This window comes from Lepidochelys kempii, chromosome 1 (genome assembly GCF_965140285.1).
Source record: "Lepidochelys kempii isolate rLepKem1 chromosome 1, rLepKem1.hap1, whole genome shotgun sequence".
In the NCBI taxonomy this organism is placed as follows: domain Eukaryota; kingdom Metazoa; phylum Chordata; order Testudines; family Cheloniidae; genus Lepidochelys; species Lepidochelys kempii.
Genome location: NC_136380.1, coordinates 329,871,979 through 329,898,965, shown reverse-complemented (window position 1 = coordinate 329,898,965; position 26,987 = coordinate 329,871,979). Strand labels below are relative to the sequence as shown.

The window sequence follows — 26,987 nt, the reverse complement described above, 5'->3', positions numbered from 1 at the left end:
TAGACGCTGAACCTCTGGCTGAGTTACTGAAATCCTCAAATAATGATTTAAAGACTTCAAGGTACAGATAGGCCACCATTTACTCTAGCTTTTCCCAGCAAGTGACCCATACACCAGGCTGCAGAGGAAGGTGAAAAAACTCCGGGATCTTTGCCAATCTGACCTGGGGGGAAATTTCTTCCCAATGTCAAATATGGTGATCAGTTGAACCCTGAGCATGTTGGCAAGACCCACCAGCCAGATACCTGGGAAAGAATTCTCTGTAGTAACTCAGAGCCATCCCCATCTAATGCCAAACTGTGATGGCAGGCACCTGGCCCCGTTGAAGCTCCCTGCTGCAGGCCCCATGGTTCTACCACACTGGACCTCAGAAAAGGAGCAGCAAAGATGGGTTCTCTAGTCCTGCCTAGAAAAGTTGCATGGAAGTGGCCAATCAGAACCCAGCAAGCTCATATAAAAGGAGCTGCAGGGCCTTAGCAGGTCAGTTCCTGGCTGGGACCTGAAGGGCAAGAAAGGGTGCTCAGTTCTGGCTGGAGGGGTTGATGGCTGCATTTACTGGACCTGAGAGAGAGAGGATCTGAGAAATTCAGCCCTGAGTTAAGGGTGAAGAGAATGGAGCTACGTGGGAAAAGTCTCAGGGAATAGTCACAGCGAAATGGAGGCAGCAGTACATGGCTGCTGTTTATAGGGTCCCTGAATTGGGACCCAGAGTAGTGGGCATCCCCGCTAGCAAAATGACCTAAGCCACAAGTCTTCTTTAGAAGCACAAGCAAAGGGCTGGATTTAAAGGACCCAGAGATGGGGCTGATAACCTGTTGAGGGCAGACAGTTTCAGCAGGGAGAGACTCCAAGGAGCCTAGGAGGGTCTGAAGAGCAAAGGCACCTGAGGAAGGAGGAGCTGAGTCCAGCTTGAGCCTGGGGATTTGAAGACTTTTGTGATTGTTTTGGACTTCAGTACTCCCGGAAGGGGTCCTTGATTGTGTGACTTGGCCAGAGGGCTGAACCACTGAAGACCCACCAAGCAAGGCTAACAACGTACAGGGGATGCCAGGAAAGGCCTGCAGTACCACACCCAGCCTCTAGGAGGCACTCACAAGAGGTGAGTGTCACCCACTACACAACTCTGCTGCTCTACCTATTATTAACAGCCACATTTACAAGTGATGACTTTGTTATGTAGATAGCAGCTTTAAAGTTTGGCAAATTTTTTTCACTTTCACTCTTTAAAACAAATGTCCCTGTTGACTTCAATAGAAATCTTTTCTGGGTGACGAACATCTGACATCACCTTTTGGATTACCAGGTATATTAGGTCACCTAAAGATACATTGCTGTTTCCCCTCTATCCCCTTGGTTTAATGAACACTGGAATATTTTCATTTTTTTAAAATAACACTGTCTAAAGGGTAGGGCCTTGATCCAGAGAATTGCTTCGCGTGGGATCATGAAGGTGACTTCAGTGGAAGTCACATGCACTCAGCACCTTTTACAATCCCTGATTCTAAGGGAGCTCAGGGTCAGATCTTCAAGTGTTTAGCATCCACAATCAAGACCAGATATTCCCTGCAGCTCTCTCTGAGAACTGTTTTGAAAGGCTGGTCCTGTGTGCATAAATATTTACCTCTCTGGAGCAACAGTAATTTACAACACATCCAACAACTTCACATGCATATCTAACCAATCACCCAAACCTGCATGATGCTGAGTGCCCTCAAATCCTCTGGCTTCATCAGGAGAAGCATGCCACATGAGACAGGAGATGATCCCCACCCTGCTGGATTTGTTCCCTAGTCAGTAAAAAAATTATCCTCCTGATAACACGCTCTGGAATATAATGTATGGGAAAAAGTTATGTATGAGTTATGGGATATCAAAGGCACAGTATCAGAGAAAAACACATGCTAATAGGGGCCATGGGAAATGCTACATATTGGGAGAAAGTTGTGGCATTACAGTGTGATTTTTTCACATTTCAGTGCTCTACATGAATTAGTTTCTGCACTTTCCCCCCTGTTTTCTTTTATAAAATACAACAGAAATATAGTCGAGTGTTAAAATTTCATCTTCAATATAATTTTGTTTGCTGCTGTGGGAATCCAGCACATGATGGATCCATTACTTTGTTAAGCAATTTGCCTAAACAGTCACTATTGGGGTTAAGATTTCTATTTCATTATAAACAGCTAATTTTGTTTTCAGCTTATCCAGGACCACTATGCACAAACACCATCCTGTTTCTCTCTTGCATAGAAATCACATATAGTGAAAACTTGAAAACCTGTGTTGCTGGAGTATTTTTCAGTGATACTGCAGAATAGCATATAGCCACATAGATTGAAACTAGGGCTGTCAAGCAATTAAAAAAATTAATCGTGATTAATCACGTGATTAAAATAATCGTGATTAATCACGTGATTAATTGCACGGTTAAACAATAATAAAATTCCATTTATTTAAATGTTTTTGGATGTTTTCTACATTTTCAAATATGTTGATTTCAATTACAACACAGAATAAAAATTGTACAGTGCTCACTTTATATATATTTTTGATTACAAGTATTTGCACTGAAAAAAACCCCCAGAGAAATAGTATTTTTCAATTCACTTAATACAAGTACTGTGGTGCAATCTCTTTATCATAAAAGATGATCTTACAAATGTAGAATTATGTATAAAAAAACTGCATTCAAAAATAAAGCAATGTAAAATTGTAGAGCCTGTAAGTCCGCTCAGTCCTACTTCTTATTCAGCCAATTGCTAAGACAAACAAGTTTCTTTACATTTGCAGGAGATAATGCTGCCTGCTTCTTGTTTACAGTGTCACCTGAAAGTGAGAACAGGCGTTTGCATGGCACTGTTGTAGCTGGCGTCACAAGATATTTACTTGCCAGATGTGCTAAAGAGTCATATGTCCCTTCATGCTTCAACCACCATTCCAGTGGACATGCATCCATGCTGATGACAGATTCTGCTCAATGACAATCCAAAGCAATGCAGACTAATGCATGTTCATTTTCATCATCTGAGTCAGATCCCACCAGCAAAAGGGTTGATTTTCTTTTTTGGTAGTTCGGGTTTTGAGGTTTCCTCATCAGTGGTGCTTGTTTAAGACTTCTGAAAGCATGCTCAACACCTCGTCCCTCTCAGATTTTGGAAGGCACTTCAGATTCTTAAACCTTGGGTCGGTTAGAAATCTCACATTGGTACCTTCTTAGCATTTCGTGAAAACTACAGTGACAGTGTTCGTAAAATGAACATGTGTTGCGTCATCATCCGAGACAGCTATAACATGAAATATATGGCAGAATGCAGGTAAAACAGAGCAAGGGACATACAATTCTTCCCCAAGGAGTTCAGTCACAAATTTAATTAACGCATTCTTTTTTAATGAGCATCATCAGCATGGAAGCATGTCCTCTGGAATGGTGGCCGAAGCATGAAGGGCCATACAATTGTTTAGCATATCTGGCACGTAAATACCTTGCAATGCCAGCTACAGAAGTGCCATGCAAATGCCTGTTCTCACTTTCTGGTGACATTGTAAATAAGAAGAGAGCAGCATTGTCTCCTGTAAATGTAAACAAACTTGTTTGTCAATCTGAAGTAGGACTGTGTGGACTTGTAGGCTCTGAAGTTTTACATTGTTTTGTTTTTGAGTGCAGTTATGTAACAAAAAAAATCTACATTTGTAAATTGCACTTTTATGACAAAGAGATTGCACTACAGTACTTGTATGAGGTGAATTGAAAAATACTATTTCTTTTGTTTATCATTTTTACAATGCAAATATTGTAATAAAAATAATATGCGCAATTACAACACAGAATACGTGTACAAAAATGTAGAAAATGATCCAAAATATTTAATAAATTTCAATTGGTATTCTATTGTTTAACAGTGCAATTAAAGCCACGATTAATAGTGATTAATTTTTTTAATTGCAACTAATTTTTTTGAGTTAATCACATGAGTTAACTGCTATTAATCAACAGCCCTAATTGGCACTTTACATTTACAGCAGAGTGCAAGAAGTTGAAAGGACAGAGAACTTCCAAATGGATCTGGGAAAGAAACAGTTTTACCAATCAGAGAAAAATTTAAAGTTTATGAAAAATTTTCCTATCATAAATTGAGAGAAAGAATCTCAAATTTTCAAAGATGAACAATATCTTTTTTTAATTTAGGTTAATTTGCGACATTATGTTTTTTATGACATTATTGAAATTTTTGTTTTACTTTTGGCCTTTTTTATTGTTTCAATTTGTTTTACTATAATTATTTTAAAAAATCATTTTGAAAATGTTGAAACAGGACATTTTGATCTTTTCAAAACTTTTCTCCAAAAATGTTTGAACTGAGAAATTGTCAGAACTGACCCTTTCCCGTGAACAGTTTCAGTTGTAACCAATTGGTATTTTCCAAAGAAAAAGAGTTTTGTTGAAAAATTCCTGATCTGTTCTACTTCCCAATTATTTCCGCTATGAGCTAATTTGTGCATCCCTTACTTGCACTGATGAGCACTAACTCGTATATTCTCATTCACTACAACAGGACTACTTGTGTGAGTTTTTTAAGCTGGTGTAAGGGTTGCACATACAGGTAACCCACATGATGATGATCCCATGAAGTAAATAATAATTTTTCACAAAATGGACTCAATTTTTAATCATTACCAATTTTTTTCAGCCACATAAATAGAAGAACACAATTTGAAAATCCTGTCCTAGAAGCAAAAAGGAAGCTACAGCAGCATAACATGCCCAACGCAGAACTTGGAACAAAGCCTATGCAGGCCCCAGGTTTCCGAGGTACAGTACCATGTCAGATTTAAGAAGAAAATAATTGCTGTACTTTCCTGGTGTTATGACAATGATTTAACATAGTCTGGTTAAAATACAATTAATTAATAATTAATTGTATCTTCTATGAATTAGCATTAATTGGTGTTCAGTATGTTTCTAAGATAACCTATCTAGCAAACATCATTTAAATTGACGCCTCAGACACTATTGCTGTAGGAGTTTACAAGAACACTGAATCTTGATAATGTGAAAATGATTGCACTTAGAAAGAAATGTATTAGCAAAAGTCAATATTGATAGATGAGTAAGTTTTGACATAAGGTTATAGCCAAAGAATGAGGCTTGTTCTCCTTTGTAACAGTAGAAAGCGCCTCATCAACATTACCTAGGCCTAAACACGTTCACCCGCATCCTGCTCCTCAGAGGTCTCGCAGTGTGAATGATCTGTCTCAGTGTCGGCGGGACAATGCTGGAATGTACAGTCTGTATGGTATGTCCAAGTGCTGCTTGTTAGCCAAGCTGCACTGTTGTAGAAGTAGAGAGATAAGTTAAGTCACAAACCTTTTCACCTTTCTCATACCTTTTTTCGCAAAATAAAGCACAGAAGAGAGTCACTGGAAGCCAGGTGAGGCTTATTCTTGCCTGATGGTAATTTTCACACTTTACACTGACGCACATTGAAAACAGTTGTAAAGGTCACTGAACTGTCACACCGATTGTAAATGTCATTTGTCAGAAACTGAAATTCCATTTGTCTGGGGTGAGAAGATTATCTGGAATTTACCCTTTTGTCTGAATCACTGATATAAATGGATATTTTTTGTTATTGGGGGCGTGAGGGGAAACTAATTATAAATTATTTGGTATACAAAACTGAATTGATAGGCTAGGAATAATTTTTAAGAGTTCAAAGTTACCTTGCATATTATTTTTATCACTGTGTAAATATTTTAGCTACACAACAATCTATCTCTAAACTTATTTCCAAGAGCATTTGCTTCAGTGCTTATCAAAGAGCATTCCTAGCCCTTCCACCCCCAAGACTGATCTGCCATAGATAGAAAAGTCCTCCTTAGTTGGTTTTGTATTAATGTAAAATAAGGACTCACTAATGTGTTTATTTCTCCTGGAATGCTTACACTCTTTATTTCCTTTAATATCAAAATGCCACACTGCCACCTACTATTGCTGCTGCTTCTCTTCTCTTTTGTTTGTGACTCTGTGTTATATTATGACTTGACTGGAACTATTTTCTTTTTGTTTGTGTTGACTGATGTAGAAAAACCACTCTTCACCCGTGATGCATCACAACTGAAGGGAATTTTCCTCAGCACAACTCTCAAGAAGAGCAACATGGGCTTTGGATTTACCATCATTGGTGGGGACGAGCCAGATGAGTTTCTACAGGTGAAGAGTGTAATTCCTGATGGGCCTGCAGCACAGGATGGCAAAATGGAAACAGGTGATTAAGTTGGTTCCTTGATATAATTATCAGACTTCAGCCTTAGATTTTTGAGCAGCATTTTTCTTAAGTGCAGAAATAAGCAGGTGTGTTCGTGCTGTCATTCTGAATGGTGCAAGTAGAGCTGTGTGAATAACTAGTTTTTTGGGTTGCTGGCCATTCTGAAAAATAATAATCACTTCAGGTCAACCTAGAACAAAGGTTTTTAAAATGTTGGTAAATCAAAAAGTTAGAAAAAATTGGTTTTGGTCAAATGAAACATTTCATTTGAATGTTGAGAGGTTTTTAAAAGGGTTTACTGTTTCTTTTAATAAAATTGAAGGAAATTTCAAAATGAAAAGTCATTTGAAATAGAAAAACCAAAATATTCTGATTTTTTTTTCAAAAAAAAAGGTTTTGTTTTGACACAAACAATTTGGCAAAACTGACACACATTTGCAAAATGTTTTGGACTTACCAAATCTACATTTTTTACCCCAAAAAAGATTTTTAGACAAAAACTTCATCCACCTCTGGGACAAGAAGAATATTTCTGCCTCAGAGAATATTTCCCAAGGGAAGTATTTCCCTGGAGTATTGCTTTCTAAAAATGAAAGGAAAACTTTTATTTTTTCTTCACAAATGATGAAGATCATATGATATGATAAAGATCAGATATGATGAAGATCTCTGAAGCAAACTTTTATTTATTTAGGGTAAAATTCTCTCACATCTGCAGAGCAGATCTCAGATGTGATGCTCTTCTCAACACATGCTCAGATTACCTGTGCGGATTCCGTGCCTGTAGAGACAGAGGCCACAGACTCAGACTTTTCTGGAGGAAGGACTATATTTTAAAATAGTCAAATTAAGTTTGATTCTGCTTATCTGGGTAAAGACTATGTAACCCTTCTGCCAGGTGGAGCCAGCAGCAACAGGGCTGGGTTCAATATCTAGGGGTTCCTTTCCATCGATACAACACAGAACCAGCTTGAGCCCCCACCCAGTAACATGGGAAAATTACACACCACACCTGAAAAGGAGTACTTGTGGCACCTCAGAGACTAACCAATTTATTTGAGCATAAGCTTTCGTGAGCTACAGCTCACTTCATCGCATTGAAGTGAGCTGTAGCTCACGAAAGCTTATGCTCAAATAAATTGGTTAGTCTCTGAGGTGCCACAAGTACTCCTTTTCTTTTTGCGAATACAGACTAATATGACTGCTACTCTGAAACCCCACACCTGGTCGCCTCAGAGAGGCAATACTTTCTCACCTGCAAGCAAGAGTCCGAGTGTAGAAAAGAAACTTTCAGTAAAAGGAGGGAAGTAACTCAGCGTTAATTTGGGAAAACACTGCAAACAGGGTTCATAAACCATAAGCCAAAGACCCACCCTCCAAGTAAGTTGGGCAGTGTCCTTTTCCCCTTGGGTTCTTAAGCCCAGGAGCCCAAAAGTCCCTTTAACGTGCCCTCTTCTCTGTACCCCACTCACAGTTGCCGTCTTTGGTCAGTGCAAACAAAGGGTTCAGAGGTGCATTTGAAGAGTTCACCTCCCACCCTAGCTGGGGGTGGGGTAAGGAGGCACCTAACTTGCTCCGCTGCTCAGACACTCGCTTGCCACCCTGCTGGCCACTCGCTGTGCCACCTGGCCACCTGCCAGCCGTTGCTGCTCCTCTCTGCCTGGCCGTCCCCCCGCCGCTCATTCTGCTCACTACCTCACCACCCACTCATTTGCCAGCTGACTGTCAGTCACCATCTGCTGCCACCTGCCTCTCTGCTGTGACCTCTGCACATCAGTCTTTTAGTAATTTTCAGCTCTTTGGAGGCTGCACAGAAACACTTACCCATCTCAACATGATTTCAGCTCTCAGTGATGTTTAGCTCTTAGCAGGCTTGGCAGAAACACAATCCAACCACAACTGATCTCAGCTCTGAATGAGCATTTAAAATAACAAAGAGGCTCCCAAGGAAGCTTATATAGCTCTTTATTTGAACAGTGTGGGGGAACAGGTTAAACCAGTCCAGGGAGGACCCTTGTGGGAGGGTCTACACATCCTGTCTGGGACACCTGTCCCCACCCCTCTTACTTTCACAGGACTCTGGCATTCAAGCACCTGGCTTAACAAAGTCCTTTCAGCTGAGGGTCCTGCTTTCCTGTATTCATACAATAATGCCAACAACATTGGTAACAGCATTTCACTACCCCTGCATTCAGTACTAAAGTGATTTTTAACACAACACCAGCCAAAGTTGATTATTTGAGCAACACACCACTCTATCTGCTGGATATTTAAGCAGAGTAGGTGTGTTCATGTAAATACAGTTTGCTCTAGAAGTCTCTTCCCCTCCCTGCTAGCTATCAGGGAAGAATTCAGCAGACCCTGCTTACATCTATTTGTAGTAAAGGCTTACAAGATCATCTCAGATCCATATATGGAAGGAATCCTTCTATGTGCTTTTCCTCATCCTCCATGGATGGTGGGGTCAGCTGGCACCCTACCTCCATGCCCTGCAGATGGTGTTCCCTAGCCCTAGGATCTTTTTCGAGGTAGGGGGTGGAGACTGGTCAGGCTGATGGACACATACGTCTTTCTCCCTCCATCCTGACAGAGATTTTTAGAGAAAAGATAATAAAATCTGGGGCTATGTTATCTTTGCGGGGGGCCCCCAACTGAAACCAGAGTCATAGGGGTAGCCTAATCTATGGTTGGGAAAAGCCCCATGTGCACACTCATAGAGAACAACGTGTGGGGATCCTTGCAGATTTACTCCCTCAATCCTCATTTCTGCAGATTTTTGTGGGGGAGGGAATAACCAGGACCATAACATGTCAGGATACACCACCTAGAACTACTGCTGGCGCTGTAAGGCCAAATAAACTTCTGTAAGACCAGATGTAAGTAGGAATTGTGGATGTTCTGAATTTTACTGTTTTTAAAATGCCCTTCTTGCACAAAACATGCCATTAAAATGGTGGAAGGTTTCTGATGCCAAGTAAAAAGTGGCAGATATAACAAAAATTAAAATATAGATTTCTTTTTTGTAAAATCTTATAAGTGTTCTATCAGCTTGAACTTTAGTCGCATTGTTGATGTCAACCTCAAAGTGCAATTTGGTACACAAGGTTAAAATTCAAGAAGCTAATTAGTAGAAGAAATGGTGCAACAGAGACCTGCTGAGAAGAGACTAATGAATCCTGTTAACAGTAAAACCAATCAATTGCTCTTGAACAGTGCCTTGATCTTCATGTTGCCTAATTTGCAGCAGAGGGCTTCCCAGGTTGTTATGACCCAGCATACTTTGATTAAGAACTCAAAGCAGGATTCCTTTGAAATAATCTGAGTGGAATGGTTGAGTGTCTTTTCAACTAAACTAGAACCTGATACTGAAACTGCATGATTGGTCTGTTGTAACGTTGATAGTTGTTATTGTGGTCATTTATTGAGAGGCAGGGTGGGTGAAGTAATATATTTCAGTGGATAAACTTCTATGGGTGAAAGATACAAGCTTTTAAAGCTTACACAGAACTTGTCTTCAGGTCTGGGAAACGTACTTAGAATGTCACTGCTAAATACAAGGTGAAACGGATTGTCTAGCATAAGCCATTAACACATTTATTCAGATGGGTATTTATGAAGAAATATTTTTTTAAAACTTACATTAAAATAATACTGAAGATTTTAGTGAAAACCACAAATGCAAGGAAAGTAAGAATTAAAGGTGAGAGAGAATTTCAAAACACAGAATTATTATTCTAATAAACCTGATATGTGTATTATTAAATTACATACTGAGCTAAATTCTGTCCTTAGTAGACTCCCTGCAGTTCCCTGAATATCAGGTTATCACGTGAGTAAAATAAACCAAGAGTTTCAGGTTAATGAATTTTGCCTCAAACAACATCCCTGTGAGGTAGGCATGTGTTGTTATTTTCGTATTATAAATGGGTAAACTGAGAAACAGGGATATTTAAAAAACATAAGGTTTATAAAACAAGTCTGTAGCAAATAACCCAATTTCCTCATTCCCACTCCTTTGCATGTTTCCTAAACTGTGCTTCCTGTTCCTCAGAAACTCTTTTCACAGTCTGCTCACCTTCAGATATGTTGCACTTCATGGTCTGCCAAATAGTCCTTCTTGGAGCCATTTCAGAAAATAGATTGTTCGCTTACCTATTATTTTAAATCATCCTGTGTTTCTAAACCATTAGAGACACAAATCTACTTTGTAAGTTAAATAAGTATTGTTGGATGAAAAATAAGGCGTTTTATACAAATGTACTTTTCTCGTGTGTTTCTAAAAAATAGCACCTCCTATGATACACTTTTCTTGCCTCTTGTGTCACAGTAATAACTGTGCCTATCTCAAGGGGACCATTGTTATTACTATCCATACAAAATCAAGATTCTTGCGAAATTGAAGATTTGTAATTGCTGCAGCAATAATAGGTGCTGGATCTTTATTGTTTTGGGATGAAATATGCCCTAGCAAGGAAGCCCATGTACGGCCTCCCTGCTACTGAAGCTTGACATTTGCCCTCCATGATGACATCTGTCAGCTCCTCACTGCAAATAGGCTGACAGTGGAAGATGGACAATTATGCAAATTCAGTGCACCTACCACTTTGAATAAGTAAAACTAGGATCTAGGAATGTTATGTCAGGCCACTCATTGGATTAGTGGCCATTGAGACATGCCTGTCCTTCCCCGCAAAAACCCTGCCTACCATGTGACTAAACCCAAAAGCTCAGGATTTATGAGATAAAAGGAAACATAAATTTTATTATTTTACCTGACTTACTACCTTTGATACATACTGTTGCCAACTCTCACAATTTTATTATGAATCTCTAGATATTTGGCATTCTTAAAGATACATCTCCTGGAGTCAAGTGATTACTTGAGAACCTCAGCTTTCCCCTTAAAGAAGTGAGTTTCTAGCCCTCTTGTTTGCAGAGAACTGCTTGAAAATGTGACCAGATTGCACCCTAAAGGCTCAATAACCAGAAAGTAAACAAAGAGACTACCAAATTTAGTTTTAAAAATCTCTCTTTTTTTTTTAGCCAATCTCTTCATTTTTCAGGGCCTGCCTCATGACTTTGAATGCTTGAGATTGGCAATCCTGCAAAAAGTTATGTGATAAATAATTACATATAAAATAATGTTAATAAAGCCCTGTATACTATGAAGAAGATCTTATCTTGTTCACTTTCATTTTTTTAAAGTATGCTGTTCATTAAACTTTGCATGGGACCAGATATTAGTAATATGACCTGAGGGAGAAGATGCACTTTGTTTGAACTTTATAGTCTTTGTGTTCATCTCTCTTGAATTAATTTTTCTTTATACGTCTCAATGTTTCTATTGCCTTTATACAATGTGAGCTCTCTCCAGTGGCGAAAATAATAACTGTAAATTCCCAATGAGTTAACCAAGACTCTGGATAAAGTGTCTGCTTTTATTTCAAAATTATTGAATTCAAATCCTCTTGTGGTTTCTGTTTTTATTACATTTTCTTCATACTTTTTTTATTTTCTCAGTACCAAGAAGATTGCTACATCTTGTGCATTTTGTGAAAACTAGGCCAGATATAGACCTGAGTTGCAAAACTTGGATCTGGATTTCAAACATCACACAGTTTGTGATTGTCCAGATGTGAGGTTTTGGACCAGTGTGTTACAGAGATATGGGCCAGACATGTTGTTTGGGTCTAGATTAGTATCTAAACACCATTCCCTAGGGTTTTGTTTGGGGCCCATTTCTAGTGACAATATTTAAGTTACTAGGGGGGCGGGGGGGAGCAAAACAAAATATCTATTATTAGCCCTTCACATAACCTATTTAAGGTACATGTAGCCAACCCTGGGCTGAATACTCAAAAGGAGTTAGGCTCCTAACTTCTATTGGTTTTGAGTATTCAGCCCCCTGTGACTAAATCCCCAAACATTACCAAACGTAAATTTGTGTCATGATCCATGGGTCTCAATCCTGGGTCCACAGGATTCATGGGAACAGCAACACTCCAACCCTCCTCCAGCAGCCAGCTGACAATTGCTTACCTGGGACCTACAAAGCCCAGGCCCAGTGTGAGGCTCTGCCCTGAGATCTGATTGGTGGAGTAGTAGAGTGGTTGATTGGCTTGCTAGCCCTACTTAAGCCAGCAGCAGAAACAGGAAGCTGTCTGAACAACTGGGCTCCACCCTGCTCTGGACTGTGTGCTTCTGGATTGCCTTGTGCTTCTTGCCATGGCTTAATTTCTTGGCATTCCTACCCAGCATGACTCCTGAAATTGGACTCGTGGTTCTGATCTCCAGTTTGCCTGTTGCCTCTGACCCCTTGGAATCCTGACCCAGCCAACTCTTGACTGCTATCTCATGACTGTGAACTCTGTCTCTGACTACTAGGTCTGACTGCCAATCACCTGACTGTGACAATCTGTTTGTGTTCTTATATCTACATGCTTTCTTTCTCTCTTCTGTGTCTCTGCCTTTCTCCCTGTTGAAGTCAACCAGAGTTTTGCCATGGACTTCAGTGGAGCCAGAAATTTACCCAGTTTCTCCTCTAAACTCTCCATATGTGTGTCTCCTTTCTCTCTCCATTCTTTTTTCTTTAGGTATGGATCTCCTCCCTGCCCTCTTCTCTGATGCATCCTGCTCCCATCTCTGCCCTTCTCCTAATCCATTCCAGACTCTCCCAGCGCTGCTCTTATCTGAGTCACCTGTGCATTTAGTTCCAAGCTCCCAGTCCTCCCTGATTCCCCTCCTTTCCAGTCTGATCACCAGTAAAAACAGCAAGAGAGCTGTTAACTTAGTTTTCTTAATGCTCTCAGTCATTTGGAATTAAGTCTGGTTTTTATTAATGTCTTGCATAAAGGTAGTTTGTCGAAAAAACATTTGCTTTGGGCCGAGATCCTCCAAGGTATTTAGGTGTCTAACTCCCATTTTAAAAAGTGACTCAGACACTTAGGGGCCTAATTTCTATTGAATTTCAATGAAACTTAAACTCCTAAGTGTCTAAGTCACTTTTAGAAACAGGATTTGGATTTTTAAGTCACTGATGCTCTGTAGCAAATTTTACCCAGGAGCTTAATGTCTCTACCTCACACACACTGTCTGACTTCATTTGGATGATTTTATTTTTTCTTTACAAGCACAAATGGAATTGAATGGACTCTGACTCTGGCTTTAATCTTAATTTAACCCCATAATTCAAGATGCTGTAGTGTTTTCATTCACTTTAATCCATCAAAGCAGCTGTACATTGATTCATTCTTACCATCTTTATAAAGCGTCAAAAGACTGTCTGATCCTAAGTATTTTGCAAGCTATTTGCCCAACTAAATGCTCCCATATGTGGATTTGTAAACCATCCGAGAAACAGCAAAACAAGACCTAATTTAAATTGACCATTTAAATAGCTACTAGCCTTTTTCTAATGTAGCTATTTTAAGAGCCATCTTTATAATACTGAATTCTGGGCGATATGAAATAGCCACTGAATTCAAGATTTAATAGCATAAGTGATTCAATTTCTGCCCTGTATTGTGAGCAACAGGAACATTAAACCCAACATTTTTATTTTGTTTTCTTCCATTGCCATGTTAACATGTAGAAATGTCATGGGGCTCTGGAGAGGCAGAATGTTCTTCCTTCATTTCATGTGATAAAAGATATGATTAGAAATATGAGATAGCTCATAGTAGGCATAGTTTGTGGCAAGTATTTTTGTTCTGAACCAGGTGCTGCACAGATAATGCTGCACAGTTGGCCCTAGGGTTGGCAAACTGTGACTTGGGACACTCACATTTCAGGGGCGTAAAATTCACTGAATGTGTAATGCACTGGTTTATGAGACTATATATAGCACTGCCCTCCACCGGAGGTAACATATATTATACACATGAGCAGGTGTGTGATCATGTGTATAATATATGGTACATGTGTATAATATATGTTACATCTACTGGCTAATCTATTAGAGCTACTCTTTCAGCTCTCTCTATGGAAACTTGGTTTACAGAGACTGAGAAGTTGCATATATGGTCTCCTGACTGTGTTGTATGAATATGTGTACCCATGATTGCCCACCAGTGTAATGCATTTATTATCTGTGTTTCTAGCTGCTTCACCTCTGGCCCCCTTCATTCTGTTATGATGAGATGTTTTCATGCAGCCTAGAAACCAAAGGTGTTTGCAAGTAAATCAGTGAACCTTTCTTGACTGGGAACAGAGACTATAGTACAAACAAAGAGATCCAGGACAGAAATCCCAGGAGGAGGACACGTCAAACTGAAATGATTCATTTGCTGTGAATAATTGACACTGTTATATAAATTACAGAGATAACGGAGCTTGTACAACAAGCCTGGTCTTTCAGTATCAAGAACACAGGCCTCTACCATCAAAGCTAATGGAGACATACTGTTATTGATTATAGGTCCCTTATCCTCACCAAAGTACAAGATAATTGCATATTTAGAGCCACTACACTGTAAAATATGATAAATTAAGAATTAAAATGGCAAATGTGATAAAGCACAGATAGGATTTGAAATATGGACCATTATATAATATGCATCCTCTCTTTCATACATATTTTTCTGTGCTTAATTTCCTCAAAATAACCTTTCACAGATGGGTAGTAATTTACACTTAGCTACATTAGTGAGAGTTTTAACTTCCACTCTCTTATTTCCAATGTCAGCATAAATTCTCATAAAGGGCAATATGTAGCCATAAATTCCTAGGCCTAACTAAAGGTCAGGCATCATGAAAAAAATGTCCATAAGTGCCAAAAGCATAAATGAAAAACATGTGATAAGCTATTTTTGTTTCACATTCTACAAAGCAAAATTAGAGCTCTTGAAATTGTTAGGCTTTTCTTAGAGGATAACAGTGTGTTCCTTTTTCTAGCAAATAGAGATACATGGTTATATTAAGACAATTTTGTCCCATTTGGCTGTTCATATTGTCATATGGAATGCCAGTGCATGAAGAAATACAGCTCTCATAAATCCATTAGCTTAACTCCTCCATCTGAAATAATGATAATATATCTGCAGACTCCTAGGTCAAGAGATTTAACTTAGCTCAACGGAAGATAAATACATTATTGTACAACCTCGCCTTTATCAGGTCAAGTTTAGCAAGTTTTAGAAGTTGCCAGTTCCATTATAAGCAGAGCTCATTGAACTCTGTAGTTACCAGAAGTGCTCCAGTTGCAGCACCAATTTTCTTGTATGAAATGTCATTGATGTCTCTCTCACATTATCTGGCTTTATTTGTCTGAACAAGCAAAAATGTCTGGTGAAAATAGTAGTAGTCATCATCATCTAATCTACTCTTTCATTCAAGAATATTGACAAAGAGTGTGTTTTTGCTTAACAACAAGAACTATCCAGAAGTGGGAAAGAAGCTGGTTTCTATGTAGTGTGATGCCAGGGAAAAGGAGAACTTTATAATGTAATATCAAATTTAATAATCTAACCTATCTTTTTCAATATCATCACTAATGCCTTGTGAGGAGGGCTTTCAAGTAAGTTTGACGGGGGGGCAGGAAACAAAAGCCCACAGTTAAGTCAAAAACATGGAGACCTGGGAGAAGGGTCAGAATCTGGAATGACCATGGACAATTATAGCAGTGACAAAGGAGAGACAAGAGGGAACGTAGAGGGGAAATCAAATCAGTATCTTAGATGTCTGTATACCAATGTATGAACTATGAGCAATAAGCAGAAAGAACTACAAATACTAGTGAATACTCACAACTGTGACATACTTGGCCTCACAGAGACTTGGTGGGATAATACACATGACTGGAATATTGGTATAGAAGGGTAAAACTTGCTCAGGAAAGACAGGCAATGATTTAGATAATGGCATAGAGAGTACATTTATAAAGTTTGCAGACGATACCAAGCTGGGAGGGGTTGCAAGTGCTTTGGAGGATAGGATTAAAATTCAAAATAATCTGGATGATCTGGAGAAGTGGTCTGAAGTAAATAGGATGAAATTCAAGAAGGACAAATGCAAAGTACTCCACTTAGGAAGGAACAATCAATTGCACACATACAAAATGGGAAATGACTGCCTAGGAAGGAGTAGTGCGGAAAGGAATCTGGCGGTCATAATGGACCACAAGCTTAATATGAGTCTACGGTGTAACATTTTTGCAAAAAAAAAGCAAACAGCATTCTGGGATGTATTAGCAGGAGTGTTGTAAGCAAGATACAAGAATGAATTGTTCCGCTCTACTCTGTGCTGATTAGTCCTCTGCTGGAGTACTGTGTACAGGTCTGGGTGCCACATTTCAGGAAAGATGTGGACAAATTGGAGAAAGTCCAGAGAAGAGCAACAAAAATGTTTAAAGGTCTAGAAAACATGACCTATGAGGGAAGATTGAAAAAATTGGGTTTGTTTAATCTGGAGAAGAGAAGACTGAGAGGGGACATGATAACAGTTTTCAAGTATATAAAAGGTTGTTGCAAGAAGGAGGGAGAAAAATTGTTCTCGTTAACCTCTGAGGATAGGACAAGAAGCAGTGGGCAGTTTAGATTGGATATTAGGAAAAACTTCCTAACTGTCAGAGTGGTTAAGCACTGGAATAAATTACCTGGGGAGGTTGTGGAATCTCCATCATTGGGGATTTTTAAGAGCAGGTTAGGCAAACCCCTGTCAGGAATGGTCTAGATAATACTTAGTCCTGCCACGAGTGCAGGGGACTGGACTAGTTGACCTCTCAAGGTCCCTTCCAGTCCTACGATTCTATGAGAAGGGGAGGTGTTGCCATGTATATCAAAGATGTATACACTTGACCGAGGTTGAGCTGGAAATAGGACACAGACTTGCTGAAAGTCTCTGGGTAAGATTAAAAGAAGTGAAAAACAAGGGGGTGAGCATTGTGATACAAACTACCTAACCAGGAAGAAGAGGTGGATGAGGTTTTTATGAACAACTAACAAAATCATCCAAAGCACAGGATTTTTGGTAATGGGGGGCTTCATCTATCCAGACATCTGTTAGGAAAATAATACAGCATGGCACAGATTATCCAACAAATTCTTGGGAATGCATTGAAGACAATTTTTTATTTCAGAAGGTGGAGAAAGCAACTGGGGGAGAGGTTGCCCTACATTTGATTTTGACAAATAAGTAGGAACTGATTGAGAATTTGATAGGGATAGGGGCTGTGCACGCCGGAGTCCCCCAGTCCTCAGCATATTTCTGGCTTTCTTGGCACCTGTCCCCAGCAGCCGGTCCTGGGCGGGGAGTGGAGTGGGTGGGCCATCACCACCTCCCCATAGACAGTGACCCTGAGTGGAGTTAGCTGGTATGAGAAGAGCCATCCCCTCAGCTCCCTGCCCGGGCTCAGCTCCTGCGGGAGGGGCAGGGGTGAAAGTAATTTAAAAGATTTACTGTTACGCCGGAGTCCTGAGCAGGAGGGCGGGGGCCTCAACTGGAAGAGGCGGGGTCTTTAAATCCCCAGGCCCTTTAAATCACCACTGGAGATACCAGCTGCGGAGGTGGCTGGGAGCCCCAGGGCTCAGGGGCAATTTAAGGGGCCCGGGGCTCTGACTGCTGCTACCACAGCGGAGTCCCAGGCCCTTTAAATTCCCTCCGGAGCCCCTGGCCACCGCCGCTACCCCGGGGCTCTGGCAGCGGTGCTCCAGCGGCAATTTAAAGGGCCTGGGGCTCCCCGCAGTGGCCGGAGCTCCGGGCCCTTTAAATCGCTGCCCAAACCCCACTGCCGGAGCCCCCAGGCCCTTTCAATCACTGCCCAAACCCCGGGGTTCCCAGCCGCCTCCACTTCCTGAGGGCTCTGGCTCCCTCACCTATGGGGAGAGGCTAAGCAAGCTGGAAGTTCCAGAGGGGAGGCACAGCAGGAGAAGGATAGAGCCTCCCTCCCCCGGCAGGCTGAGCAGAGCAAGCCCTGCAAGGGCAGCTCAGCACTCTCAGAAATCAGGCGGGGTGGGGGGCACTTGACCCCACATATCCCCTCTATGCATTGCCTCTGAGCAGTGGGCTTAAATTGCAGCAAGGGAGGTTTAGGTTGGACATTAGGAAAAACTTCTTAACTTTCTGGGTAGTTAAGCACTGGAACAAATGAGTAGGAAGGTTGTCTGTTCTCAGTCACTGGAGGTTTTTAAGAACAGGTTAGATAAACACCTGTCAGGAATGGTCTAGTTATTACATAGTCCTGCTTTGAGTGCAGGGGACTGGACTAGATAACCTATTGAGGTCCCTTCCAGTTCTGAACTTCTGTGTTTCTATGCATTCGTTCTTCCTTTGTTTTCATTTTAGTAGCACATATTACATTTTGTATTTTAAGTATTTGATATTTTTAATAACCTTGTTCTGCTAGCATGTAACAATTTTTTGACCTTCACGTTTACGAACTAACCCGAAATGTCCAGCTCAAGGCTTTCAAAGCTGTTTTTCATTTTACAGCAATTGTGTGTGTGATCACCTGTATGCAAAACCTCTGAATTTGTGTAACCAAATAGAAATTTTGTACATAAATCAAGTAGTTTGATGTTAGTGTTTTAATATCAGATTACCCATTTGCAAGCAAAATTGTTGTTTATGAGTGCAAATGTAAAGGCAGAGCTAAAGTCCCTTTGCTAATTTGGGACTTAACATGCAAATTGCTATTTCCAGACAATTTCCCCCTTATATTTAGAATGGGTGATTTCTTCAGTAACTATGTGGTACCTGTTAGCAAATGTTTTACTGAGCTAGTTACTTAACATCTCTGTGCCTCAGCTTCCCCATCTCTGAAAGGACGAGAATAATTATTTCAGAGTTTTGTAAAGCACTTTGAGATTTAAAAAAATTATCATAATTAATACTTATTATAATTAATAATTAGTATTTATTATTACTCAGAGAAAGCCTAAAGTTGTTTAGCCTAACAAGATATCAGGACAGATTTCCCGTTCATATATGCTGATGACAGGCAAACCTAAGAAAGTAGACGTACTAGATCAGCAGTTCTCAAACTGTGGGCCGGGACCCCAAAGTGAGTTGGAACCCTGTTTTAATGGGGTCACAGGGCTGGTGTTAGACTTGCTGGGGCCCAGGAAACTGTCCAGGGCCAAAGCCTGAGCCCCACCACCCAGAGCCAAAGCCCGAGCCCCACAGTCCGGGGTCAAAGCCAAAGATCAAGGGCTTCAGATCAAGGGTTACAGGCCCCCCGCCTGGGTCTGAAGCCCTTGGGCTTCAGCTTTGGCCCCTCTACCTGGTGCAGTGGGGCTGAGGCTCAGGTTTTGGTCCCCCCTCCTGGGGTCATGTGGTAATTTTTGTTGTTAGAAGGGGGTCACGATGATGCAATGAAATTTGAGAACCCCTGTACTAGATCATATGCTAAACCAGCTCTTTGTCTTTGTCAGCTTTCTAAATTGTGTTAATCTTGATACTCTGATGTTTTACACATGGTATACAGTGGAAACATCCATGGTTATATTAGATAAGAGGAAACATTTTTAGGGATATAAATCCTCATGCTCCAGGGAATAAGCAAGCCACTATCTGATAGAGATTATAAAGAAGAGTCCCCTTCGTCTAAAGCATCTTGCATTGTCCACTGTCAGAGTCAGAATACTGGCCTAGATGGTCCACAGATCTGATCCAGCATAACAGTTTCAATGTTCACACAGGCTTGATAGTAGTATTAAACTTTATGCAGCAGTTACATAAATTGCCTTCCAGATTCCATTATAACTGATAATTCTGACATTATAAAAAAAATGACTAGTACATTTAAAAAGTAAAGTGTAGGATCTTTAAACACAGATGTATTTTGTGAGATTAAGCAGCAGCCATTTACTCCTGAGAATGTAGTTGATTCTATCTGAGTTCCTAATGGAAGGAATTTTAAAATTCTTTTGGTCTCAGATAAATCTCTCTTGGATTGCAATCAGCATCAGTGTACCTCACATCTACTGTAGCTTTATTTAGCTTAACTGACAGTACCTGCAGAAGCAAAGACAGAGACAGTAAGAAAACTAAATTGCCTTCTTTTTTTTTTTAGGTGAATTCTCTGAGAATTCATTAATAGTGCTGGTCGGAGCCTTCTGCTGTGCTATTATGTGTAACCTGGGGAACAAATAGAGTCAATCCGCACGAAAGCAAAATAGTTTATTTCAGTGAGTAAAAGATAACAGTAGCTGGAAGTTATTGGCCTGAAGTCATTCCAGTGTGTGCTGCAAACCCATCAGTTCTCAGATGCCAAGCAGGACCTAGCTGGGTCTGTGCTTGGACATGAGACCTCCGAAGAACTCTTAAGTGGTATTGGAAGTGAGGTTGGTGAGACAATAATAGACCAGTTCATGGTAGGGGCTTTTATTGATGCCATCTTCAGAAAAGAGATAAAACTGAGGTCTTGACTATATATTTTAAAAAATGGGCATGTTTTGCATTACTAAGACTGAGGGGGGAACTGATAACAGTTTTCAAATATGTTAAGAAGACAATGATCAGTTTTTCTCCATGTCCACTGAAGGTAGGACAAGAAGTAATTGGCTCAATCTGCAGCAGAAGAGATTTAAGTTAGATATTAGAAAATCTTTCTAACTATAAGGATAGTTGAGCACTGGAGTAGATTACCAAAGGAGGTTGTGGAATCCCTGTCATTGGTTATCAGTAGGCTAGACAAACACCTGTCAGGGATGGTCTAGGTATACTTTGTCCTGCCTCAGCACAGATGGCGGGAGAAGATGACCTCTCGAGGTCTCTTCTAGCCCTAAATTTCTGTGATTTCTTTGTTAAGCAATCTTTAACAGTTTTTGATTCCCCTGTGTCCTGGCTAAATTCATAAGAACATAAGAATGCCCATACTGGATCAGACCAAGGGCCATCTAGCCCAGTATTCCATTGAGAATGATTATGTCCATTGACACAGTAGTTTGCTAAGCAATCTTAATAGCCAGTTGGTGAAATTGTAGCCTCATAGAAGTCACTGAGAGTTTTGCCATTAACTTCAGTAGGCATAGGATTCCACCAATATGATCAGCAATATACATTTCAAAGTCTCTGAACTGGCTTCCCAATTGTGGCTACAATTTTTAATAATCTATTAATATTCCTAATAAATATAATCGCCTCCCAGAAAGTCCATGTGGAAAGACCCCATTATGAACATAGTAGCTGTGCTTTATATGGCTCTTCATTTCTGAATCAATGAAACTGGCAAACAGAAGGTGCCCTAAGGATCATACATATGCCAAAATGATTCAAATTTTACTACCAGTTGCATTGTGGGTCACAATGGGAAAACCAGCCATGGTCGAAACTTAACAGAACATAAATCTCCTCATACCACAATGCCCAAGCATTGAAATCTAATTCTATCTAAACCACTTCACTGGATTGTGCTCACTGCAAAAACATACCAAGAACACCTTCCTGCTCAGGTATTTTTTAAGGCAGCTTACATTGCAGCTAGAGTACACAAAGTTTCTCACTTGAGTCTTGGCCTGATGCACAATGCACATGGCTTTTCTTCACTATGGGCCAAGGGCCTGAGCCAAAGCACACTGGAGTCAGTGTAAAGACTCTTATTGACTTTAACTGGCTTTGGAACAGGCCCCAAATCTTGTTCCTATTGAAGCTAATGGAGCTTTTTTCATTGACTCAGTGGGACCAGGATTTGGCCCTATATTTGACCTTATGTACTTTAGTTTACCAGTGACTTTCTTGGTACTCTTTTGTTAAATTCAATAAAAAATTTGTACAGCGTTGTACTTTCACACATTTTACACAACAATATTTGCCTGATTCATTCTCGAGGATAACTTATTTATGTTTTTCTGTTAATTTTAATTTTAAAATGTGGGGCAGAGGGGAGAAAACAAATTAAAAATTCCTACTTTTTGTGTAATAGTTTTGAATCTAGTCTAGAATAGCAATGACACTTTCAAAAAGGGTTTCTGTTTCTTTGGTAAAGTTATTTGGTATCATGTTTCATTCCAGCTGTCTTCTGTGTATCAGGCTGAGGATATTTTCTAGATTATGCTCAATTTTATCTATGGTCTCTGCATAAAGAAGTGTAGCTGTCTATTATATAAGAGATGCAATTGTTTATAGTGTTATTTCTACCTTTATTTAAATAATAGGTCTGAATCAGATTAACTTTCAGACATAATCACTGGATTCTGCATTATTTATGATAATTGATATTTAGGTTCTCTTTGCGTCTATTAGATTGCTACTCATAGAAGTTTGGTTTAATCATTCAAGATGCTGATCTGACACAATCTGTTTGAAACTTTGCAGTATATTTTAAACAGCAGTTTTTCACTGGACTACTCAGCATCAGAGTCCAAAAGTGTGATATTTCAAACACTTGCTGTAAGCATGATGCATTCTGCTTTAGCATTTATTATAAAATTGATTTTACAAAGGCTAGTCCAAGTTGCTCTTTTTTTAATTAAAAAAGAAAAAGTTCAGTTACTGTTTCCAAGTTCTAACTTATGCTACTCGACCTTTATATGGTTTTGACCAGTCAGTGTGTAGACCATACCAAAGTAGCATTGTTTGATTAGCATAAAGAAAATAGAGATTAATACATTATTAAACTTTTTGATTTCTGTGTTTTCCACCAACTTTATATGCAACCAAATTTTAATACAAAAAGTTTTCTCTGTATCAGTATAAATTTTGCAATTTTGAGACATACACCCCAAAAAAATTACCAGGAGAATTGTCATGTTAATTCCTAGAGTATAAATTAGCACCAAGTACAGTATTAATTCCGATGATATCATGGGGTAATGTGTAAGTCAGTATTTAGATCCCAGTTCGGCAATATATTTAAGCCTGTGGTTAACTTTAAGCACAGAAGTACAGCGATTCAAGACAGTGGGACTACTCATGCTTAAAGTTCCACACATATGTAAGTATCTTGCTGAACTGGGGTGGGTCTTAGTGCATGGGACTGTGTAGGAAGGTGCTAAGTGCTTCTGAGAGGTACTGGAGACCCTCCAATCCTTTTGACTTTAAAAGGAGTTTAAGGATCTGAGCAGGAGTGCTTTTAAGATACTTAGCCAATGCCCTGTTCAGTGTTGCACCACCTAACCCCTAAGGGCCCTGCTGCCTAGTGGAATTTTCAGCATTGACCCAAGTGCCCTGGCTCCCCATACAATGCATGGGGAGAATTAGGCACCTAAGGAAGGGATTTTCACAAGCTGGCCAGCTGGAGTGGGGAGCTGCCTAATCTAGCCAGGGCGAAATGCTTAGGAGAGGGCCTCAGTTGCTGCCCTGGTGCACCTCGCTGATGGGCCAGAGATAGGAATCTCCCTTTATCCTGGGAAGCCGTGACTGTGAAAAGGACTTGAGAGCCATGGTGGATAATTTGCTGAACATGAGCTCCCAGTGCAACACTGTGGCCAAAAGGGTTAATGTGATCATTGGATACAGAAACAGGGGAATCTCGAGTAAGAGGATTTGACCTCTGTATTTGGCACTGGTCCAACTGCTGCTGGAATCCTGTGTCCAGTTCTGGTACCAACATTCAAGAAGAATGTTGATAAATTGGAGAGGGTTCAGAGAAGAGCCATGAGAATGATTAAGGGATTAGAAAACATGCCTTATAGTGATAGACTGAGCTCCTTGAGTCTATTTAGCTTAACAAAGAAAAGATGAATTGGTGACTTAATTACAGTTTATAAGTACTTACATGGGGAAAAATTTGATAATGGACGCTTCGTTTTAGCATACAAAGGTATCACAATATCTAATGGAGGGAATTTGAAGCAAAACAAATTCAGACTGCAAATAGGACATAATTTTTTAACAGTGAGGGTAATTAACCATTGGAACAATTTACCAAGAGTTGTGGTGGATTCTCCATTACTGGCAATTTTATAATAAAAGATATGCTGTAGTTCAAACAAGAATTATTTGGGGGAAGTTTTATGGCCTGCGTCATGCAGGAGGTCAGAATAGGTAACCATAGGAGTCCATCATGACTTTAAAATCTATGAATCTATGCTTGGAATTCCCAACTGCGAACCCTCTCCTAGAGTTAGGCACCTGAGTCAGGTCAGCCCCTTAATCAGCCTATGCCCAAGCAGCCATTGCAGTCTCTCTGTCTCCTGCTCATACTCGATCCCTGTGCCCACCAGCTGTCTTTTATATTGGCACTCTGCTGCCCCTCCTGATGTGGGGGCTGGCAGATAACAGGTATTGGACATGGTCTGAGCATGCCTACAGGATCGGACACTGCTGGCAAGATAGGCATTCACCCACCGAGTTTGAGAATCCAGCTTTGGGCCTCCAGGGCTTTGGCTTGAGCTGGGGCTCCAAGCAGCTTGTTGGGTGATGTCAATGTGTAGGGGGCTTTACAAATGCCAACCAGCAGAAACTTAGGTGTTATGGGGACTTAGGTGCCTGCAAGGTTAAGCTGCAAATGAGTAATTGCTTGGAAAATTTCAGTGGCACCTAAATGGTGGACATCAGTGCTTCAAGAGGCAGATAGATGCCTAAGTACCTTTAAGGATCTTGGCCTCAGCTCTTCTCAGTAGTGCTCAGCACTTCCTGGTATCAGGTCTCCTAACCCGTACTTTCTTGAGAAGCCCTTACTTTCTATAAGCTCTATTTACCAGAGATTTTTATCTAAGATTTCTGTTTACCAGAGATCTTAGCGACAGGGAATGTTCTTGATGTTTGTAAAGTAACAGACATTTACAGAGACTTTTACAAATACAAGGTACGGTAACGTCTTTTATTAGTTGGTCCAGTTAGGTCCTGGGGATCATCTTTGTTCTAGTTTTCCATAATTGTTTCATTTCATAGCATACTTTGCTATCTTCTTCATATTTTGCTATCGTCTCTTCTTGTTTCTTTTTTATGTTTATCTGCTGGGATGGCAGTATCAATTAACATAGTCTTTTGTTGTCTTCGCTACAGCAACTGTGTCCAGCCTGTTTGCCTGCACCGTTCGATCTGTGAATATTGCCAGATCCCATAAAATCTTAGCCTCTTCATTCCGTAGAGCGCTTTCGATTCAGTAGTTGGAATACTGCATGGTTGGTTTAAATCCATACTTGCCACGAAGCTCCAACGCAGACACTTGGCGACCTAATTGTGTCTGTTCGTATATTCTTTCCCAGCCAGGCTCCTGCAGGCACTCAACACATGCTCTATCATCTCTTCCTTTTCAGAACACATTTTGCAGTTTGGGGAGCAATTCTGTCAATTAATTTTGTTTTGAATGTAATCAAGCCATAAGGAGTGCTCTCTTTTGAGGTATCTTTCTACAAGCTATGAGTTTGTTAATCTTCAATCGCTAATGGGTTTAATCTCTCTCCACTAATGTCTGTGCATTTCTTTAGCTATTTGCTATCTCTTTTCTTCTTATGTTTTCTTGGTCTGGGATGCAAACTTGACCATTGCTTGTTATCATGACCAGATGATCTTTTACTCTGGCTAACTCACCATATTTTGATGTTATATTTTTCATTGTCAATTGCCTCTTCCACAGATAGCAAATATTTTCCTCTATCACATTGTAGGATGTACATCCTGCCCATGTCTTGACTGATATTCATTACTCTTTCTTGTTTGGATGTCAGATTGTTTTATTCTCCTCTTGATTCTACTTGATCTCTTCAGCAGTGTACTGTGCTACTGGTATCATCCACATATTAACAACTCAGAACAAATTCTTCAAGTTGAGTTTTGTACTTGGAATAATTCTTATTAATCTGCAGTATTCTTTCTTCACTTCTTTTTTGATTTGCTTATGTTGTAATTCTAACAGTTCCCTGATTCCAAAGTATTTGTAGGGGCCATGCTGAGACAGATTTCAGATAGTACCCTCATTAACTTGTATGCCACCTGATTGTACAGGTTTGCCCTCTTTACAGATGCCAACGCACATTTAGCCAAACCAACCCATAGCTTTGTATCTTCACCAAACTTTTCTACACTTCATAAACCTCTGTGTCTCTTTTTGTGACTGTCCCTTTAATTTTAGATTATCCATGTATAAAAATGGTTAATTGGTTATTGCTCTTTGCCAATATGATAAATTGTGGTTATCTCACAAAGCATCCATGTCAGTAGCAGCATGAACCTTATTGGTGATACCCTTGAGAGATTCCTCTTTTAATTTGGACCTCATCAGTGAGAGTCTCATCCTGATAGAGTCAAGTGCTCCAGTTAACCATGGATTGCTGCAGAAAGAAAATGCCCTTTAGAGGAACCTGGTACGTTTTCAGTGTCTCAATCCACAAAAATGAAATGCTGTCATGTGCTTTTTGGTAGTCTATCCACACCATCTCTGCATTTCTTTCACATCTCCTGTGATCCTCCTGAATAGCCTGAGATGGTCTTTTGTCCCTTTTGTGTTTATTTTGCAGCCTTTTTGTTCAGGAGACAGCATTCCATTATGCACTGTATTATTCAGATCATCTTGGCCAGAAGTTTCCAGATAGTTGGTAAACATGTGTTCGGTCTATAATTCATAGGAGAACTATGACCTTCTTTCTTCTTCTTCTTCTTCTTCAGTTCTCCCTGTCACCATCTATCCGTTCTTCAAACATTTATAAAGTTGTTGAAGTAAACAGTATGGAGAGTTGTTAGGCATTTCAACCAGAATCCTTTCACCCCATCTGATCCTTGTGCTTTCCAATTTTTCATTCCTTTCAGTACCTCATCTATTTCTTAGATCTATTCCTGTGTATTCCTCTATTGTGTGATTTTCAAATTTTTCTCTCACATTTTTAATCCAATCTTCTGTCC

General features: G+C 40.0%; 1 protein-coding gene across 15 annotated transcripts in view; it reads left to right on the top strand.

The window, feature by feature from the left end:
- Positions 1-26,987, top strand: part of MAGI2 (membrane associated guanylate kinase, WW and PDZ domain containing 2) — a 1,181,180-nt gene that overhangs the window by 938,025 nt on the left and 216,168 nt on the right. For 11 of the 15 annotated variants that reach the window (XM_073328600.2, XM_073328598.2, XM_073328604.2 and 8 more), the window contains 3 exons: positions 4,689-4,810; positions 5,166-5,294; positions 6,084-6,266. In XM_073328600.2, coding sequence (XP_073184701.1) covers positions 4,689-4,810; positions 5,166-5,294; positions 6,084-6,266 — 434 coding nt within the window. The remainder of the gene's footprint in view (positions 1-4,688; positions 4,811-5,165; positions 5,295-6,083; positions 6,267-26,987) is intronic. The other 4 variants (XM_073328606.2, XM_073328617.2, XM_073328618.2 and 1 more) reach the window with 2 other exon arrangements.